This window comes from Diplotaxodon limnothrissa, linkage group LG7 (assembly GCF_057381915.1).
Source record: "Diplotaxodon limnothrissa isolate DT_005_m linkage group LG7, D_limnothrissa_male_GT1.1, whole genome shotgun sequence".
NCBI classification, from domain to species: Eukaryota; Metazoa; Chordata; class Actinopteri; order Cichliformes; family Cichlidae; genus Diplotaxodon; species Diplotaxodon limnothrissa.
The window spans coordinates 32,426,368-32,448,553 of record NC_140602.1 but is presented as its reverse complement, the minus strand read 5'-3'; the positions used below and the strand labels follow the sequence as shown (position 1 = coordinate 32,448,553).

The window sequence follows — 22,186 nt, the reverse complement described above, 5'->3', positions numbered from 1 at the left end:
CTGATCAGGGCAGATCGCGGGAGAACAAAAAAAACCTGACCGTTGAGTCGAGTGTGAGGTAGTGTAAAGATGAATGAATCGGCCGGGTTATTGAATGCTGTCAACTGGCCTGTAGTGCAAAATTTGTCGATATCTGACAAGTACGCCAACCACAGGGACAACAGCAGCCAGAGGAGCAGGGACATGCAGCTGATCGACCCGGAACTTATACAGGATTCATTCCCGCCACAATAAAGGGACTGGCGGAAGTGGGGTCAGAAGTTACCGTGGTTACACTACACTTTGGTGTGTACTACATTGCAGATGTCGTACAACAACAACAAACTCTGGTGAATGGCTGACATGTGTTGCAAAAGAGATTGTAGATATAGCATGCCTAATATGAGAAGTTTTTATTTAGATGTGTAGAAGGGTATTAACTGAGACACTGGCTGAATTAGGTGGCAATAAAATAATGTGATTAGATGACCACACTACAGAGCCCAGGTGCTTCAATAACACTGCGAAGCTTTAGTGAGTTATGTAACTTTTCCGTTAGGACCCAACAGGCTTGGGCCGTGGTGCTGCACAGGGTTCGTGCATGTTGTTCATGAAGTCATACCTCAAAGTGCTTTTTAAACATTATTGAATTAAATGTGATTTGTGATGTGACATTTTTAATACATGCTGGACGCTCTGTTTTGAGTTTATATTCATTTTGTAAAAATTGGAGTCTTAATCAGTTTTACCTCAGTGTTGCATCTGACCAGTTAATTATTCTTTCCAGTTTCCAGTATAAGTACTTTTGGTCTTTTTTAAAGACTGTGCGTGTTGCTTTCCACTCACCTAAAATGACCAGACACATGTGTGTCACCAGTCCTTGAAGTTAAAGTTTTGAATAGTTCTCATAGTGTTGTGTATTTGGGTCTTTGGTTCGTTATTCAGCCAATCTAGAACCAACATCTTTTGTTGTCACCCTTTAAAAAAAAAAGGTAACTAAATGGATTGTCATATGCCAACATGTGAACACACATTCACATGTTGCCGTATTAACACATATTTAAAAAGACACAGAGCAATGGTGTGTGGATCCCTGCTTCAGCTGCGGTGAAGTCATTGGGCCAACAAGCAGTTTAAATATTCAGCCAGTGTTACTGTGAGGATGGCCGCAGAGGAATTCATTAACATTTAGCTGCACCTGTTCCCTCTGCTGCTCCTCATCCAGCTAATTGATTACAGCAGAACTGATTATGAGAGGAAAGAGAGGGAGGAGGGGGAAGAGAGGAGAGGCAGAAGGATGGAGGGGGCTGGGGATAGGGACAAACTGAATATATGTGAGAGTCGGCCAGATTCCTCCATACACACTCTTTCTCGCTCTCTCTCACTCTCTCTGGTCGGGCATCGCCACGTGCTTCATTAACTAATTAGCCACTTTGACAGGACACAGTTGGATGTGAGGTCTCCATGGAAACAGTTCAGAAGTTAAATTCATGTTGCAACAACTCCCATGGGAACAAAAAGAGGGAAACCGTGAAGGAGGACAATACTGCTAGCATACCGACTCTCCATCTGGAGAGCAGTGCTCCTCTTCCTCCTTAACAGCTCCTTTTGTTCATTTTAGGCTCTTTCACTAAATATACCACTTTCAACGTAACTTTAAATGCAATCAAGTCCTACTGAAGGTACTAAGGCTCATCCAAATGCACAATCTAAGGAACCAAGGTCAGATTTCACAGTCACTCGGGTGGACAGATGAACTCACATGTGGTACGACACCAGTGACACTGCAGTGAACCTGAACACAGTTTTGCAGTTTTGCTCACCAACCAATGGCAGACACTGTCTGAACTGACATGGACACATCGTCTGAAAAGAAAACATATGGATAGAATTTCTGTATCCAAAAATTTGAAGCTATTAAATAGGCACATCATAATGTTCCTTGACTCTGCCTGTAAAAATCTAAAACACTCCCTCATGTTCAGTATTATTATCTCATGAACATCTGCACTGCTTTTGGCTGCATGGAAATATCGTTTTGACAACTTGCACTTGTGTCTCATTCACACTAGCTGGATCTCCATCAGTGTGTCACCAGAGTGACCTAAGTTCTAGTAAATCGTGGCAATCTCGAACAAAAGAAATCTTTCCTCTGTTCTCCCTCAGTTGCCTTTAAAAGCTACAGTCGAACTTTAAAAATGAAAGTCTTGATGATAAATTAATGGAGCACAAAGGTGAAAAAAGACAGGCACAACCCCAGTCTCACTTCTCAACTGCTCGGCCATAGTCGGACACCCAGTTCTCATGACATCTAACAAAATGTGTCAGTTTGAAACAGTAGTTCATGTTTTCTTGTTTTATCGATGCACACTGTCATCAGTGTGCTTTTAGACTGAATATTCCCATTCTTCATTATGTATGTGCTGAAAACATGCCTCTAAAACAGCCATCCATCCATCCAGGTGGTAGGAGAATAAACACGCATGTATCAAACATCCTTTGCCACAGCCATGTTTTCCAGGCACTCCTAAGGGATGCCAAGGCATTTTGAACCATATACGTACAGAATCCTTGTGGCAAGCCGTACATTTGCTCTGTGCTCTGCTTCCAATTTTCATAGCCATAGAATCTCCAAGAATAGACACCCAGGAGGCTTGATCAGTTGCACCAGCCACCTCGTCTGGCTCTTTTCAATGCAAAGGAGGTAGCGTATCTCCAAGACTGACCTCAGCCTCCCGAGAGAGAAAACTCATTCTCGCCATTTGTATTCACAACTTTATTCTTTCTGTCACCAACCAGAGTGCATGACTATAGGTGAGCGAATGTACAACGACTGGTGAATCAAAAACCTTCTTGCTCAGCTCATTCTTCCCCAAAATAGCCCGCTATAACACCAGCATTACTATGGATACTGCATAAAACTGCCAGTTCATCTCACGCTCCACCTTCTCACTTTTCATAAATAAGATCCAGATATAGTTAAACTCCTACACTTGGGGTAACAAATATCTCCCACTAAAAAGGACAAAATCTCATGAAATCCTATAAAACTAAGACTCTATTAAACTGTAAAGAGTTTGGCAATATAAATACCAGTATCTGCTGACATATTTGTGCAGTTGTGTGTAGAGTATAGAGAGGACTTACCATCTTGTGGCACTTTCCAGCAATTTTCTACTACGTGTTCATTATTTAACAGACTCAAGTCTTATAGAAGCAGTGTGTAAAGTTACAAAAAATGTCAAAAATCATAATCATTAGAAAGAACTGCCTCACAAATCAAACCAGCAGTGTATACTCAAGCAATTGTACAACCATGTCAACCTTATTATTAAATACATTTTAAGTACTGAGACCCATAAACCTCCATAACACAGTTTCCTGATTTTCTGCTGCCTTTCTTTACATATTTGCGCAGTTAAAGAAAGTCTTAAATACAAACCATCTCATGTATTAATGTCAGATGTACATTGAATATATTTGGTAGAAATCATGTCTCTCAATTAAAGTGTGCTGTGTCCATTCATTTATTGAGCTTCATGGCTTAAATGTCACTGAATGAACTAAATGGGATCCATGGAACAATTAAGCTCATATCAGAAGTATTTTCTTTAGAGGTGAATTGGCCTCCAGCTGTATTGAAACACTGGATGATTTCATTCTATTTTATCCTAGTCTGGAGCAGAAAATGTCGGGAACAGAAATCCCTCCTGCAGCTGCTTTATATTCAGAGGTAGATGACATTGTAAAGCAGCAGGGTGAGCGAAGGCACGGCCTCATTCACCACCTTCAAACAGGCAGAGCGCTTCCGTCTCTTTTAATTTTCCCTCAGAGGACACCAGGAAAAATACACGGAGGCCCGCAGAAAGCTGAAGATAACGCTGATAATAATACAGATAATAATCAGACAGCCCTGATAATCACAGTGGGGGCGCACACATCTTGTAGAAATTTAATGAAGATAACCAAAGACATGCCAACCCTGCTCTGGTGTCTCGTACTTCACGTAAATTCTTCTATGTGCAACACAGGCTTCAAAACTTATTAAGTTCCCTGATGAACCAGGAAAGTGTTTAAAACCGGTTGGGACTCTTCACACCAGGCAGGATATTCTGAAAACCGCCATTTACTGCCAAACCCTTGATTCAAGCTGCCCCATCTGGCAATCCAAGTCGAGGGAGTACTCTGCTTAACACTGGGGCTGCTGAGAGTCCAGCTACACTGGCAACTTGGATGAAAATGAAAGTGGATGGATGAGCATCACCACCAAAGAGGAAACACAATAACCACAACACATTTTGAGTAACAGAAAACCAGCAGAACTGCAAAGAGAATAAACTGAAAAAGTTTTTTTTTTAAAAACAAAATATTTTAATCTACATCATCCATTTAGAGACCTTGCAGGGAAGTTTCAACACTCTGTACTCATCTTTTTAAACTTTATGCTAATCAAGTTTTTTTTTTTTTTAAGAAATAGAGGTTTATATGAAATCACACTAATGCAAGTGCGTCCTATATTATCCATCTTCTTTACTGCTTGTGAAACATAAGACCCCCAAAGAGCCTGCCCCACCTGACACAGGGAAACATGTGAGGTGCACTCTAAAGAGGACACTGGCCCATTATAGAGCCAAGACAAAGAGACTGACAACCAAACACTGTCACCCACATCAATTTAGAATCATCTGTTAAGCTAACAAGTATGCCTTTGGACTGTAGGAAGAAACACACAAGGTCAGGAAGTACATGCACACTTCAGACATACAATTCCCAACCAACCAGAACCTTCTTGCTTTGAGACTCTTCCATCTGGTTCCTCTTCCATCAGAGATTCTTCCATCTGGTCACCATCTAACATTTTGTTAGACACATTTTGCACATCTTGTCCATTTTGTCCGAGTTTTGACACCTGAGTATACATCAACTGTTTGATGACAACCATTAAAATAGTTTCCAGGTTTTTAGAAAAGCAGTTGCTTAGACAGAGACCACCCTCACTAATGTCTGACATGCACCCAGTCACATGCTCTAGAAAAATATGAAATATGACAGAAACTACTAGATTGAGAAAAAAGCCTTGAGGGTTACTCCTAGTCAGCTTTCAAGGGGTAAAGAGTTTAAAAAGTGTGATGTAAATGTGAGAGGGAATTGTTGTCTGTGTCTCTGTGTTGGCCCTGAGATGGACTGACAACCTGTCCCCTGTCTCTCACTGCTGAAAAAGGCTTCAGCCCTCCACAAGCCTGAAATGAACAAGTGGTTAACAAACTTGATGGAAAGATGAAAGATGAAAAGTCAGGTGAGATTCACAGTGGCAAAGTCCCAATTCCTATCCAAACTATTTCAAGCCCTCATGAACTCGACCACTCAGTGGACCCCTTGCTGGCAGCATTTAAAGCTTCGCTTTGGGCTGCTGAGAACCATGACATGACTGATCATCCCTTGTCTGTCCACATCCTGTCAGTGAGGCAGACAGTGAATGAGGTGAATGAGGAGATGCAAAAAACAAACTAGTGCTAAAATTGTAGTTCAGTCAGGACCACTACAGCTCACAGAAGACCAATATTTCCATCTGCAGTCATTTATACTTGGCAGTATCTGTTGCTGTTGATATCAGCTGATCTTCTGGGATTATAGCTGAGCTTGGCTTCGTCATCTGGCTAAACTAATGCCGTATTCGATTCTTTCACTTTAGATGATGATCACTTCCTCTTACAAACCTCCTGTATCTTCTCTGGCTCTGTAAACCAGAGCAGGTATTTAGAAACTCCAGTCCTGCTGATTCAGGACATGGTCCATTTAATTTATGGGTACAGTTGGTGTTATTGTATTTGGAGCTGTACTTCGACTGTTTGTGCTGCTGAGCAATTTGTGCGATCGATGTATGAAAAAGCTTTGAAGAACAACAAAATGTTCAAGTGAACCTGGAATTAATTCAGTGGGCTTCTCCTCTCTTTCTATATGCTGAGCTGCAGTGTGAACACGGCATACAGAATAGCTCATCCGCCCTGTGACCTCCACACACACACACACACACACACACACACACACACACACACACACACACACACACACACACACACACACAAAGGACCAGGTGGGTAAACACTCCCTGAATTCAATCTGTGATTGTTTGTTTATGTCCTCTGGGTGAGAGCTGCAATCACACTGACTGTGTGCCAGTGTGTGTGTCTGTAGGTGTGTGTGTGCACGCATGTGTTTAAATGCCCTCTGGGTAAAAAGAGCAATCACACGGAGGGCAAAATGTCTCTATTTGGTCGGCAACAAAACATGCAATGCCATGCTGCACTGTTCTGTGTGTGTGTTCTGAAAACTAACAGCTGTTAGGGTTTATACCAAAAATACACTTGATATATGTGTGTATGTATGAGGAGTTGGTCACTTGCATATAGAGAATATTAATAGAAAGGACCTATCCTGTTTATCCTGTTGGGCTCTGCTAGAGTAGCTCTGCGTGATTCACAGTTTAAAAAATCTCATTTATCTAATACTGGGCGTCTGCGCAGGCCCACAATTCATCCTGTATGAAACAAGCTCTTAAAGCGGCTCCTTCTTTAAAGCTAACTTTCTGCTTGTTGGCTGTCCCTCATGAAAAAGAGTTTTGTTTTGTGGACAGGGCGTTTTTCTTCCTAACATGAAATGTGACCATATCCCCTCCCTATGATATCACACAGATCCAAGAGTAAAAAAAAGTGTGTGGAATTGAGTTTAGAGCGAGGATTATATGTACTTACATTTTCTATAGATGTAAACTTATCTGTAAAGAGGATATTCATATAAAACAGGTACTGTCCCTCTGTTTTTCACTGGTAAAGATTATTTAAAAGCCTATTTAGTTTTATTCATTTGTAAGTTTTCTTTATCTGGGAGCAGGACGCGGGAGGATTTCCCACTGAACTGGACACAGTCTCTCACAGGGCAGGTGACACAGAGTGACAGAGACAATCATACACAATCGCATTCACACAGTCGATGCAGAATCACCAAACAACCTAACAAGCATGTATTTGGAGTGAGTGGAAACCATCATACACATTATAAGAAATTGTTCATCCAGCCTGATTCTTTATACCAGGTGTTCCCAGACACCCACTGCCTGACACTCGCCGGTGTTGTTACTCATCTCCAATCGTTGAGTTTTGTGTGGAGTCATCGTGGTAACAGGATGATTAGACCCTCAGAAACAAAGCGAAAAGCATAATTATCAGTTTGCTGTCATTCATCAGGTTCTGTGCATCCTTCCCTCCAAATCACCATCATTGTAACATCTCCTGAAGCTCTGCATCAGGATAATATCAGACTGCTAAACAGTCCCACTCTGATTGGACCAGGGAGGGTCCTGTGTCCTCATAGTTTCATGTCTTCAATTATGTAACCTGAATCCAGTTTATTGTTTTGTTATTCATCACAACTGTCCTACGAGGTGAGGAGGATTCCTAATGAGCAAAACCCAACCTGGTGATGAATGTTGATCAGATTAGTTCAATCAATGCAGGACTTTTGGTCATGGTGGCTCATTAATAACTACATTGTAACACAGATCCACTAGTTTAAACACAACAAGACTGCATAATTATATCCGTCAGTTTTTAGGCTTTTATTATGCAAATGCTTTGTTCTATTTCATGACTGACTTTTAAGTGTATATTTACTGTTGATTTAGTGACTCTTATGTATAATTGACATTTTGTAGCTGTAGAGCACTTTGGCCAACTGAGGTTATTTAAAATGTGCTACAGAACACTTCTAAATTAATGATGTGAAATTAAAGATCTACAGTCCTACTTGTCTTTGTGTCCACCAAAGAAAAACATGAATATATGTTAAATTGTTCAACTGCCTGCTGTTAGTGCTGTTAGTACTTTTTTCTAACGTACAGTTAACAGCAGCTTGTGACTGGAAGAAAGAATCAAAGCTAAACAAGTAAATGATCAGATAAAGGTTTTTCAATAAATCAATAAAACCATAACTAAAATTTGTCTTTTTACCTTCTGGATGATTGATTAAAGTTGTCTTTGTGAATAAAACTTAAATATAATACAATGGCAATGGGGAAAAAATGTGTGTGAGATTGTATTTGTACAGAAGCTGTGGGGACATATTTCTGTTGACACAATGAGCAGTGTTGGGACTAACACGTTATTAAGTAATGCGTTATAGTAACTACGTTATTATTGTGGTAACGAGCACGGTAACTAGTTATTATGACAAAATCAGGAACGCGTTAGTCGTTACTGGGATTTAGATAGGGTCGTTACTCGTTACTTCGTGTGGTGGCTATCGCGGAGCTTCCACAGATTCAATAACATTAGCAAGTGGTGGAGGCCAGCAGGTGGATGAAGGAAAAGGGACGCAGAAGGAAAAGAGACCCGAGGCGGCCGCCGGTCCAAGTGTGAACTGAACTTCAGGTAAGAAGTTATGACCTGCAGTCTCTCTGGGTCAGATATAAACCAAGTTTAGGTGGAGTTTATTTTCGTTATTCTGACTTTTTCCGTACTGCATGCTAGCTAGCATGACGGAGTTTCTATAGAGCTGGGTGGGTGCTATGAAGTTAATGATGTTGAACTTTATTTTGTTCATAAGTTATTAGAGTTGCCAACCGTCCGGTCTGGTATTCAGAGAAAATATTACGCGTTTCTTATTGAGGTGAAAAGGAACAGTTTGTCCCGTAATTCAGCTACAATGGAAAAGGCACAAAGCTGGAGTTATTCTGTGTCTTTACGCTGCACAGCTGCCTCTTCTTCTTTCATCCTCTCCCCCTCCCTCTCCCGTTTCTGCTTCAATCATGAAAACTGATCAATGATCAGCTGATCGGCTTTTCTCTCTTGTTTGTTTATCGCTCACTTTGCTCCGAAAGAGGAAACCAACCGATGTCGCGCTAAACAACAGTAGCGCGTTTAAGCTTGATCAGCTATTGTTAGAATTTATTTAATATTAATTTCTAATATCAGCTGATGTTTGCTGGAGCCACAGCTGTAAACCTCTCTCGTGGAAATATGCACATTATCTTTTCCTTTCTATTGGTAGGTGGCACAGTGCACTTGTGGCAAGTAAGCAAGCTAGAAGACTGGCAAAGTTATGGAAGCAACACACTAACAAGAGAATTCTGAGTAAAACCAAAGTTACTTTCCCTAGTAACTAGTTACTTTGAAAGTAACGAGTAACTTGAAGTAACTGAGTTACTTTTGAGAGAAGTAACTAGTAATGTAACTAAGTTACTATTTTAAAGTAACTTACCCAACACTGACAATGAGTGATATCTGCATTTAATAGTGAGGATCTAGTGTATGGGTAGGGTGAGGGTTGAGTTTTGTCACCAGGAAATGAATTTAAGTCAGTGTGTGTCTAAATTCAAAATGGTGGAAAGTTTTAAAATCGGAGCTTCTTTGTAAAGAAAAGGTCACGGTCAGCAGTACTTCACACATCAAAACGTTCCTGAAATAAGTCCAAACTGTATGATGTCACGATGTCAAAAACAAAATTCAATTAAACCGCTGCATCGAAGGCCCCGAAGGATATTTTCCCCTGGCAACAACAGTCAAGAGCTAAGTTTGAGACGAGGTCTGATATGTAAATTATTTTAATTAACTGAGTCGTTCTACATGGTCTTTTGTATTTCAGTTTGAAGGAGAACTTTTATACTTGTTACGGCCAAAAAAGGAACTGCTGTGATTTTCCATTACAGACCTCCAGATTTAAGGTTTAAAAGCAATTTTGAATTGTGCCTGTCATGGTCCTGGGTCGGTGACCCAGCGCTTTTAGTTTGTTATCATTTTCCAGATGATGATGATGATTGTTTTAGTTCTGTGTTATATTCGGTCTGCCTCTGAGTCTGCATCTGTATCTGTCTGTCTATGGTGTCACCCCATCTGTTCGTGAAGCTGTCTGTTTAGATCTGTGTCTTGTTTGGTTCCCCGTGTCTGAGTTTCCTGTTTTATTGTGAAGGTCTCTGTCTGATGTGAGTGTGTTCAGTTTACATTTCCCCTGTCCCGTCAGTTCTGATTTCTCCCAGCTGTGTTGCCCTCCTGTCCCTCATCCCCTGATTACTGGTGTGTATTTAAGCCCTGTGTGTTCTCCTGCCTGTTGTCGGCTCGTCTGCATTCATCCGTCTACCTCTGCGTTCTATGGTGTTCCTGTCTCTGCGTCTCTCTGCCCCGCACCCCTTTTGTATGGTCTCAGGTTTGTCACTTAGTTTCTCCCAGTTTAGGTTTCCGTTTGTAAAGTACTCATACCTCGTTGCCTGTTTTTGTCACCACCACCTTTGTAAATAAAACATCACTCGTATCATCAGTTTGCTGCATCTTGGGTCCTCCTTTTCCTCCACACCACACGGCTCCCTCCGCCAGCCGTGACAGTGCCTGAAACCCAGCTGCTCTGACAAGGGCCAAACGTTGCTAAAGTTGACTAAAAGAAAGGTTAAAAAAACAGAAATAGAGACACCACGAGGAGGCTCTGCCATTCATAATATATAGAGAACTGTGCAAAAGCTTTAAGCACTGTTGTTTCGCTTCTATCACGCAGTGTCATCAGGGAGCCATCTGACTCATAAAGAAGTATCTTTTGAAACAAAGACAACTACAACAGATGGTGTGATCCCAGCAGAGGGATGATCTAAAGAGTCTGGGATTGCATGAAAACACAGAAGGCATTGTTTTCTTCAGTGACATATTGGTACAATAGCTGTCTTTGGGGGGGAACTTCATTGAAATAATAATCAATTTTTTCAGATAAACCAATCACAGACATCTAACTGAAACCTAATCTCAGGGTATTAATGTAATAACAACTGTGTGGGTTTCAGTCTTTTCATGCTACATGTGCTGCTGCTAACTTAGTTCCAGCTAGGGCCACCGTTGTGGGGGGATGAAGGTGGAGGTTGGGGTGCTGGCGCCTATCCTAGCTGCCATAGCACAATAGCAGAGGTACACAATAGACATTTTATCAGAATATCACAGGGCTAACACAAGACTGTTCACATTCACACATAGAGCCACTCCACATAAAACCGCTCTATATGGATTAACCAATCAACTCCAATCATCTTTGGACTGTGGGAGTAAGCAGCAGGACCAAGTGCTGCAGATACTAGGAGAACCTGCAGAAAGGCCCCAACCAGCCAGCGGATATGAACGCAGGAACTTTTTTCTATGAGGTTTTGGTGCCAATTATTCCACCACTATGCTGCCATTCATGGATGGCACAGTTAAGAACTTAAATAGAAAAGTAAAATGTTCAGGGATTTACTAGAATGAGTATGATTCTCTCTCTTGTATCCATCTGCTTACATTCTTACTTTTGTTACCACCAAAAAGTAAGAATGTAAGGATCTTGGTCACTTAGACAAGAAAAGCTTTTTTCCATCATCCACTTGTGGTCTGCTGGCATTTCTGAACTACAATTCTAGAATACAAGCTGAATGAAGTCTTTGTGAATTTTTCTCTATTTATTAAAATCTGTATCTGTGGCGAACGTGCTTTTTCTCTTTCCCAGAGAGCAAAGCTTGATCTTCTGATTCTTTTGTCTGTCTGCTTTAGAAATTTCAGTTAAGCCATTATTTGCTATAAAAAGGACTCTTTTGTTAGGAATAACTATTAAACTTCTGACACTTTTGCTTCTGATATCAGAATTGAACTTAATCAGACATTTGAGGTGTGAGTTTCAGGCACATGAAACAAACAAGCCTTACTCTAATGTGGACAGTCAATCCTTCAAGGTCATTTTCTCAGACATGTCCAGACCACGGGGAGCTGATAGGTTGCTCCCTTGAATTCCTTTTTCAACTACTTAACTCATATGTTCACAACTTTCACCATAACCACAAACTTATGAGATAGAATCAACTGGGATTTCTTGGTTAGGATATCCAGTAGTAATTCAGTGCTGGGTCTCTTGCTAATGCCACAGTCTCACTAGCAAAACCAGCTGTTGGGGATCATGGTATGACAAAAATAAGACTGCAACCACTTGCAGTGAGTTACTATTGTCAAGTCAGTTTTATTGCATTATGTACTGGCATTCATGTACAATCTGATAAATCTATAAAAATTACAAATCTGCTTCCATCTGTTGCAAGTCTTCTCCATACACAGAGTACTTGCCATATTAAGTATTTATATTCTAGACAGAACCTCACATATCTGAAGCAGAAATTCCTCTAGAAAGAAGAAGAGTCATGTAGTTGCTGAAAGGTGGCAATTTAACTGCAAAATAACACCTTGCTTCTATGTACGAATATACTCAGAAGGCAAACAGCTGAGTCAAGTCATTCATCAGTAGACTGACGCAGACTGAGTGAAACGTGTTCGCAATCTGCCTTTGGTTAGAAATTACACACTAATTATATGCAAAGCTGTTCGGACACAACGGGCCTCCCTTGCAGCTTTTTGCAATCAGTCTCCAAATCTTTCCTAGTCGTAAGGAGGTTGCAGTGCTATTTACACAATGTGTGACCCAGCCGCAAGACCAAGCAGTTTTTTAGCAGTTCTCAGTTGAGGAGTCCACAGTTTCTAAACCTGAAAGCAGTGCGCCGCAATCTTTGCTTACCACCTGGTACCCTTTCTATGTTTGATTCCCTGCAACTTTGTCCACTTCTTGAAAATTGAAAATTAAGCTGAAGGATCACTGGAGGAGACCCAGCACCGATCATAGAGGCACAGGGACAAAGGAAGTAAGAGAACTTCCAGTGAGAAATTTAAAAGCAGCAGCTGTGCTGAAAACAGTCCAGATGTAATGGGGAAATGATCATGAATGAGATATCAGCCATATTTTAATGTGAGAAAGGTTTGGATTTTTAGCTTATTCTCAGAAGTTTTTGATCACATTTCATATTTCTAACATTAACACAGTTATAGCTGCAGGCTGATTTAGTAGAACAGGTCTCTGATGAGTCAATCAAGTATCACCTGAAGCATTAATACAAAGATATAAATCTGTCCTTTAGTACAAAGATGTAAAGGTTATCACGGCCATTGATTTGGCTCAGTTTAAATACAGCAAATATTTCTCGTTGACTGTACATGACAGCTTCTTTTGTTTTTAAATGTTCCCGAATCTTAAGATTTTTACTGATTATTTCCAGGTTCTTGTGGAAATACGACAGAGTTAAAATATTTATACAAGAATACATGTGGAGGGAGACTGAGAGGCCTTAGGCAACTCCCTAACGAGGATGTTAACTTTCTTGTTTTGTCAACTGTGTCATGGTCCTGGGCCATGTTGGCCCAGTATCCTTAGTTTCCGTGTGTTTTGTATTTTGTTCCTTATTTACATTTAGTTTAGTTTGCGTTTGGGTCAAATTCCTGCCTGCCACACAGCCGAATCATGACAAACTGTCAAAATTAAGAAGTGAAATTTCATAAAGAACTCTGAAAAACCCAATTTTATCCCCTAAAAAGTTAAATTAACATCTTGTATTGAGCTCAGTTGGACTCCTCACTGCTATTTCCTTTAATTAATATTTAGACGAGTCTCTAAAGTCTCCAGACTAACATTCCTGTGGAGACTCACTAGGAGGTTAAACTGCTTCAGCAGGAACCTTTTTTGACGAAATTGTGAACCAACAGAGCTAAAAGTTTGTAGTATGAGCTGATTCTGACCAAAATCCACTCCTGATCCTCAGTCTGACAGCCATACATATACACAGAGTGACCCTAGATGGACTCTCCAGAGAATTCTGGGTAAAAGCCCCACAGCCTGACATACTGTAAACTCTGTGCTGTGTGTTCAGCCAAGCATTCAACAACACACACTCACACACACTCGCAGTAACGCTCCACTGACTGGAGGAAAGTTGAGGAAATGTCAGATTTGTCTGAAAAGTTGGTTTGACAGCAGAAACTTGACAAGATCGGAAAGATTCACATTTTTTTCCTTCAGCAACACGCTACAGAGAAACTGACTGAGGCAGGACTCACATACACACAGACACACTCTGGATAGCTGTTTGTGTGTGTATGTTTGTGAGACACACAATTAAGGAGTGATTTGGTCACTGCAGAAGTTTATAATTTGTATTTAGTTTTTAAATATTTCACTATGAAACACATTTCTGTGTCGATGCTTATTTATGATCAACCAAATTCAGCTTAGAGTAGTTAACATGTTTTTGTTGCATCAGAATCATTAAAGCTCACATGTCTTTGATCTGAAGTGGATCTTTTCTGCTCCAGTTTAATTTTTTAACCTTCACCTCTTCTAGCGTGAGCATCTTTGTGTCATTCACTGTTTAAGATAAGATTATTTGGACTTCTCTCGCTCTTTTGGCCAGCTTTCTTCAGGCTGGCATCTCCTCTTTGAGAAGACATATGAACTGCAGGTGGGTGGGACTTTTTGTTTGAGATGACCATATAAGGATATATGTTCTCTGTGACATCATGGGGAGAAAATAATAGAAAAAAACTGTCTGTAACGGAATCTTCTGGCTCATCGGGTTTATTTGCACTTCCACTGACCTCATTCTTTGAAACTTTGGCCATGCCTAAAATGAACATCCCTAGTGAGGCAGTATATGTGTGACAGAAAATGAGAATAAGCAGAAAAACTCCTTTTAAGTCACTGTTATACTTCAACTTTCACATCTTTGAGCCTCCTGTGAAAATGATTTGGGAAGGCAGCCTACGGAATAAAGCAAAGCCTGCAAACCAGTTCAGGCAGTCGACTTGAGCAGGTTCTTCATCTACATATGATACTGTCACTTCAGCAAACATCTAATGCAATCATGCAAATTACTGCTGTCACTCCCCACTCCCTGCAGTGTTGTGCTGTGCTGAGCATAGTGTTCTGATGTTGGGAGTAATGAGGTCAAAGCCAGTATAAGCGCTGTACATTCCCATAGTGAGTGTGAGTTGGCTGATTGCATTAAAAAGTCCACTGCAAAATACACCAATCAGCTGTATTAAAACCACTGACAGGTGAAGCTGCAATCATCTTGTTGCAATCCAGCTTTCTCCTGGGAGACCTATGATCCTGGGAATCACATGGACATTTTTTGACCCACACCACCCATATAAACTACAGACTCAACATCACCTGTGCAGCAGCACACCAGTACAAAGCTCCCCTATTACACTCCAGTAATGGATTGTTTTTATTTTAGCACATGCTAAATTGCTAATATGGAAAATTACCAGAAAAAAGAAGACGACACATTCAAATTATTCTTTTAAAAGCAGTTATTTTCATGAACAATCACATAGTGTGTGCTGCAATTCAAACAACCTGTTTCCTTTCCTTCTATAAAAATGCTAACATACACACTCGGCTAACAGGGTGTGTTGTCAAAGTATGTAGCAATCATGAAGCTATAATGTTTAGAAAATAAAGGTTTATTTATTCAAATATTTTAAATGTGTTTGGTATAAACTAACTGATCTTTTAAATAACTTGCATTATTTTTGATGTTGTTATTTTATTCCAGACTTTTAAATCTCAGTGGGGTTTTTTAATATATTGTCTGTTTATATAAGTTTGCTTGATGGTTACATGATCACTGCTAAATGTAAAAAATGTGATAGATAAAGAAATCTTTGATCCTTGATAAAGGTAGCATTGACACGCCGTGTTATTATCTAGAGAAATCAAACAGCTTTTATAAAAGCTACCATACAGATACTGCAGTCACTTCACTGAGTTTCCTTTCAAAGTTTCAGAGTTTGGCCACAACCCTGATCTCAGTATCATGAAGGATGACAAACTGAGAAAGTGCTGAAATCTACAGAAACAAACTGTGCACTGATGCTTTCTCTCATCTCATCACGCTGAAAAAAAGAAGAAAAATCTGACGTTGAAAGAATATTGGGGGGCCTGAAGATACACACTTTGCTATGTTGACAATATAAATTTGATGTCCTCAGTGGTGGTACTGACTTATGATCATCTTACACAACTTTCACCGAATTCATAATGTCTGCTGCATGGAGAACATCTGTTTAGAGGACAATCAGCTTGAGCAGATCTTTTTGATTGCCTTTGATGTGTCTGAAATTTGTAATGTTTACCAGAAAGTCAACATTTGGTAGCAAAAACATTTTCAACTAACCCCGAGAATCTTACTTGAAATGTGACTTTTCTTTTCTCTTCAGTACCACTACTGCTTCCACTGATACTGTTAGAACAACCAATAACAGTAACAGTAATCTCTAATTATCTTGCCCCTATGTAAAATGTTTTTTGTTCTTCTCTTTGTCTAAGTGCAAGTTGAGGTCAGGGTGTGGAGGCAGCGCCACCTGCAGCTCCAGTATGTTTGGCATTCATCTTTCAACAACAGACACCCATATTGCTCTTTGTTATACATGTATCCTAAGGCTTTCAGCCATCAAACACCTCTGACATCGCCAATCAATCAGCCTTGACCTAAGAGCCAATCGTCAGATAAATATCAATCACATGCAGAAAAATAAGCGGACAGAAACTAAATGAGGTCAACTCTCCACAGACTGTCTGAACTTCCATTTGTATGGACATAAATTATAAGTCGCTCACACAGCCAACGGAAACATTCATGATTTTCTTTTCCACTGCTGCTTTCTGAGTAACATGAAATAACCTGATCACACAAACATCTGATGAAACAGAGTGAAAGAAGGTGGTAAGTTTATTCAAACTTACATCTCCACCACTTCTCTATATTCAAATACCCGACCAAGGTATTAAAAACAGAGAAGAGGCAGGAGAAACTGTGAAAACCGTCACAGGACTACTTAAATGGATCCTGTGGCTGTAACCAAGCTGTTGTGCCTTTGGCTGCTGGGGAAGCAACAACTTTGCACTAATCTGACTTTATCTTCGATATTGATTTGGTTTACCTCAGTGTGCCGGGCTGAACTTAAACCAAACTTTGGAATGGATTTTTGCATCAGAAGTTTCTTCTCAGCTTATCATCATCTCTTCAAAACACATTTGGGTCATTGGGGATTTTGGTGTTATAGCAAAATAATATTTTATTATCACATTTTACAGTGGTTGTACCTGCAGCGTTGTTAAGCTGTTGATTCTATGGTTTTGGGCAAACTTGTCAGATAATATTATTTGCCACTACTTCCAAGTCATAGATGTATCTCTATGTATTGTTAAATATCATGATTGTATCGTCTAATATAAAACCACAACTGATAAAAGATCTTGGGGATAATTTAGAAACAGTGTTACTGCCAAACATTTTCACAAACATACTCAAAAATATACTTTGTTGTGTTAGTGCCATCACACAGGACAATGAAAGAAGACTGCAATCTTTTAAAAAGGTGCAAAGTCTGCAGCAGGAAGTCAGAGGGGCATTAAGCCCATTCTCTCCGGCCTGCTGGAGCGGGGGGGCTAGGAGGAGGAGTTGGCCGTTCGACTGCGGTCTGGAGTGTGGGGCCTCCCTGCTGCTGCGGAGTCGGGGCGGTCTGCCTCCCCCCACCGCAGGGAAAAGGGTTACACCACCTGGGTCTGGGTGCAGTTCCCCCCTCCAGGGGCAAGGGTACCTAGACCCGGTTCGTAGAGTACGCTTGGGGAGTGTGATCGTGTGTACAGCTTCTCTTTATGTTTGTCTCCACGTTGGTTGAGTGTGGAGTAAGTGCATATGAGAGCATGAGGGTGGGAATGGATGTTTGTGTCTGTGTGTGCCTGTATGTCTGTGTCTATATGTCAGGTTGGGTATCAGACGCCACCTCTCTGGGGACATCTCAGGCCCTCCAGGGATGGGTGTCCAGGTACACACCGGCTCACTCCTTGACGGCCGCTTATCGGGGCCTGGAGCCTGGGGCTCGCTCGGGCCACTTCGGAGGTGGGGTGCCCCCAGCCTCTCGGCCTGGGGCTCGGTCACTCAGGCACGGCTGGCTGCCGGCAGAGCTCACGGGCGCCTACCTCAAAGCACACTGTGTTCTGTTGATCTTATGTGCTGCACAATAATGTTTAATATTTAGTATTTACTGTCATATTCCCATATATCATTGTGATGTTGTTTATTCTATTACTCTTGTTCTCTTCTGCTTGTTTTCTTTTTTCTTTCTCAGCAGGTGACCCAGGTGATCGATATATGCATTTTTTTTTATTATTATTATTTTTTTCTGCCCGTTCTGTTGGTTTTTGTCTTTTGCCCATCTCCCCCGTCCCTCTTCTCAGCTGTTTCTCTTTCCCTCTTTCTTTCTCCCCTTCTTTCCCCCAGTCAAGTCTGTCCCGTATTCAGCAAGTGAAAATAAAATAAACAATAAAAGGTGAATCAAATGGACCATTACGGCAAGGCTGGGATGGTCAATTTGGTAAAGTAAATCCGTTGGGCATCTTTCTTTGCCTTTAGACAACAATTCTGATGGCAAAAGAGCCAAACGGGACAGACAAAAAAAAAAAAAAAAGGAAGTCAGAGGGGCAAGAACAGGGAAACCTGGAAGTTTATTGACCGGGGACACCAGTTCATACTGTTTTAGACTTGAATACCAATATCTAAGAAAGACATTAGGATTTAAATATCCTCCTGTACAACACTGAGTCCAAAGATGAATGCTTATCCTGTTTGTTTAAACATTATTATAATATTGTTATAAACACTGTCACAACACCTTAAGTGTAACAAATTAAAAATTAACAATTAATTAAACTTTACATAATTTTTTAAAATGTTTTTTACAGTCTGACAGTAAAATGGTAATATTTTGAAACTGGATAATACCTGGTCTGTATGCCATGTTGGTAGCATATCACACACCCAATGCTAATGGATAATCTGTTGGTAATGGCAGTTCTACTGGATCAAACATTACTAGCAAAGTAACAGCAAAACTAGATAACCATTAATATAATATAATATAATATAATATAATATAATATAATATAATATAATATAATATAATATAATATAATATAATATAATATGGTTTCAGAAGGTTGGCAGTGTATTTTAATAAATAAAAGTGCACATTGACTCAAGACGTTTATTTAAATTTAATCAAAGCTTCAACCAAAGCTTTGATGATTAAACCACAGACACCAGTCAGCCCGTGAACTCTAGCTGCTGGTGTAAAACTTGAGTACTTTGTACACCCACCATCCATTCCAGCCACCTCCTGCTGATTTTATGCAGTTCAGGAATTAATTCCGTTTAAACTCATATTTAGTACCACTCAATATGAATTGAGGCAGTGACTAGTGTTAAAAATAACATGCTTTCCAAATTATTTTTCCTTTGACTAATTTTCTTTAAACAGGGATGATCCTTGCTACATTTTGGTTTTTTTCCCGAATGTCTGCTACCAGACACATTTTCTGTTATATTTGAGAAGTATACTTTTAAATAAAAGCTCTTCAAAACCCTACACTGTGGGCTTCTCCTGAGACAAAGTCAAGACAACAGCCTTTCTATGCATTTTCAATGTATCCTGAGGCAGCACAGGATGGCACACTGGCACATACCATAGTTCATATTGTTTCCTCTGACTGTTCTTTCCTAAGACACTGCTGGACTTAAGATTAGAAGTCAGTAGAAACGGCAGTAGAACTGCCTTTGGTTTTGAAAACTCTTGATGCTTCCATTCAAAACTGCTGGCTGTAGCTGCTCATCATCAAAATGAATCATCAACATGAAATGCATCCAGCTTGAAACCAAAGTTGATGTTTACTATCTGTCCAGGTTTGAGGTCTTTAGTGAACCTACAGAGCAGCCATCCTGGAAGCTGTCTGGACATACCTAAGAGGATAATCTTGAATTTGAGATTGACCAAATTGATATAAGACTTTTGATCTTGCAAATTGCAACACACAAATATTAGAAATTACTTTTAGCCTTAAATATTAATTTACGGCAAATGGTTGCACCTCCCTCAGCTTGGTGCTTTTCGAGGTTCCTTCCTGTTAAAAGGGAGTTTTTCCTTCCCACTGTCACCAAAGCGCTTGCTCATAAGGGAGTATGTTTGTTGGGGTTTTCTCTGTTTTCTTTGTGTTATTGTGGCAAACCTTCTGGCAATTACATGTATTGGTGTACCATCCTAGAGGAGTTGGACTACCTGTGGGATCTCTGTAGGGTTCATGTATCACCTGGTAACAATAGTGGCACTGACCCTAGCCAAAACAATGCATAGCTTCTTATTGTTGTTCCTGTACTGCATGTATTGTTAATTTCATTCAAATGAAAGCAGTTGATACTGATTAACAACCCCTTCTGTTACTTAACTGACCAGATCAATATCTCACAAGTTTTACTGGCTTAATACCAAACTCTGATCACTGTTACTTCATTTATTTGAGCAGTGCACTATATTGCCATTTACATTTGCACACATTTCAGTATATCACTGCAGCTATTTACTATCTTCCTAGAAAAATATCAAGAAATGAAGGCTGATTCAAGACTTTTGCACAGCACTGTAGGTCTCACAGGGTTAAAGAAGTTAGAAAAGCTCCTTCACTTCATGGCTACAACCCTTGAACCGGCTGTCTGATCTGTTGGTGGGCACAGAGGGGGTGTCACTCATTTTTTGTGACATAAAATGTCGATTTCTGTATTGACTTTGTGTGAATTAGAGCATGTAAATATTTTTCAACACATAAATCACATGAGCAGCTTGGACAGTCAACAGAGGAAACATAAATGAGTTGGGAAAAATGCAGAAAGACATTTATTTATGCACATTCTAGGATCCCATCAATCAGTAAAAAGAGGCCAGATCACTAGAGAGCGACTGCTGACTGATGGCTGTGTCACTGTTTAGATGTGGGTCAGAATAAGCAGCCATCAGTCACTTCAAGGGAGACAGAACCTGGAAAGTCAGGCAGTGATGTTAAAGTCTGTAAGCTCAGATCGTAAAAGGTGAAAGAGTCTTTCTGTTCAAGGGGATAACGTTGGATTTTACTGGTAATACCACCGCGAATGGAGCAGATTATGATGTGGATGTTGTTGCAGTGTATGGATGTGAGCAGAGAGAAGAGGGAATAAAAATATGGGTATTTAAACTCACCCTGGACAGGACGACCTCTAAGGTGATGTTTTGTGGAGGAGCGCTGGGTACTGCAGAGACAAATGTAAAGGAAAGGAAAATGTCAGGAAAACAAACAATGCAACATATAAATCAATACGAAAATACAACAATAGCTCTAATGATATTATTTATTAATAAAAAAGGAAGCCGCTATGGAGAAAAAGTGTATTTCTGGTTGTACATTCAAACATGACTTTAAACTTTAAAATGTAACATGCTGGTTCAGTCCTGAATATGCAAACAAATCTATGCTCCTGCAAAATGACAACTACACATGTACATGCATGAATAGGAACGCTATTAATATTTAACGTAAAAAAAGTTTAATTTTTAATGCTACTTTTACATTGTTATGGCTGCAATAATGTAAAAGGTCTGAAAATTACACATAACAAACAGAGCAGAAGATGAAAAAGAATGAAACATAAGAGCTTTTAAGTTTAGAGAGGAAAAAACTTGGTTTTAGTACATGAAAGCACAAAAAAAGATGAAGAGGAAGATGCAAAGGAAAGAAAAATAATCAAACAAAGAGGAGAAGCTAAAAAGAGATCAAACAAAGACAAGAAAAAATGAATGGATGAAATAGGAAGACAAACACAAACTGGAGGAGCTCCACCTCCCGAAGTTTCATGAAATTTGGCTCCAAAGTTCTTGTGTAATCTTGCTAACTGACTCACAGAGAGACCAAAAGCACTGAAAAACACCAGAATAAATGGAACACAAAAGAGAGGATGGTGGTGAAGAAGAAGAAGAGATGAATGAATAATAGAAGAGAGAGTTGACAGACTTCTAGAAAAAGCAGCAGATGCGTTTTTGTGTCCAGCAAAAGTGCAACATTGGTTTGAGTGAACTGTCCAATCAGATGCCTGATTAACTGTCAACGGCTTATCTGTTGATTCAGCTGCTCGCTATTTATGTCTGTGTGTGTGTGTGTGTCTTCCAACGTGTGTCTATGAATCAGTTTTATTGTAAATTCAATTAGCCCACAAGTCACCGTTATCATCGAGACACAGCCGGAAGATTCACAATACAGCCGCTCTGCATCTGCAAGTGTGTGTTTGTGTTATTTCAGATCATTTTTATGGTGTGACTGCAGCTGGACACACGCCTCCGTTCTCTCTGCCTCTGTGGAAGTTTATTAATCACAGCGTCCCTCTCAGCACACCCATCAGAAGCTGAATGTTGCATTGATATTAAAGGACTCAGTCTGTGTAGAAAATGTAAAGCACACTGTCCTACCA

General features: G+C 40.1%; 1 protein-coding gene across 1 annotated transcript in view; it reads right to left on the bottom strand.

The window, feature by feature from the left end:
- Positions 1-22,186, bottom strand: part of dcc (DCC netrin 1 receptor) — a 406,171-nt gene that overhangs the window by 130,772 nt on the left and 253,213 nt on the right. The window contains exon 12 of the mRNA XM_085359610.1: positions 20,925-20,974. Within this exon, the coding sequence (XP_085215736.1) occupies positions 20,925-20,974 (50 nt within the window). The remainder of the gene's footprint in view (positions 1-20,924; positions 20,975-22,186) is intronic.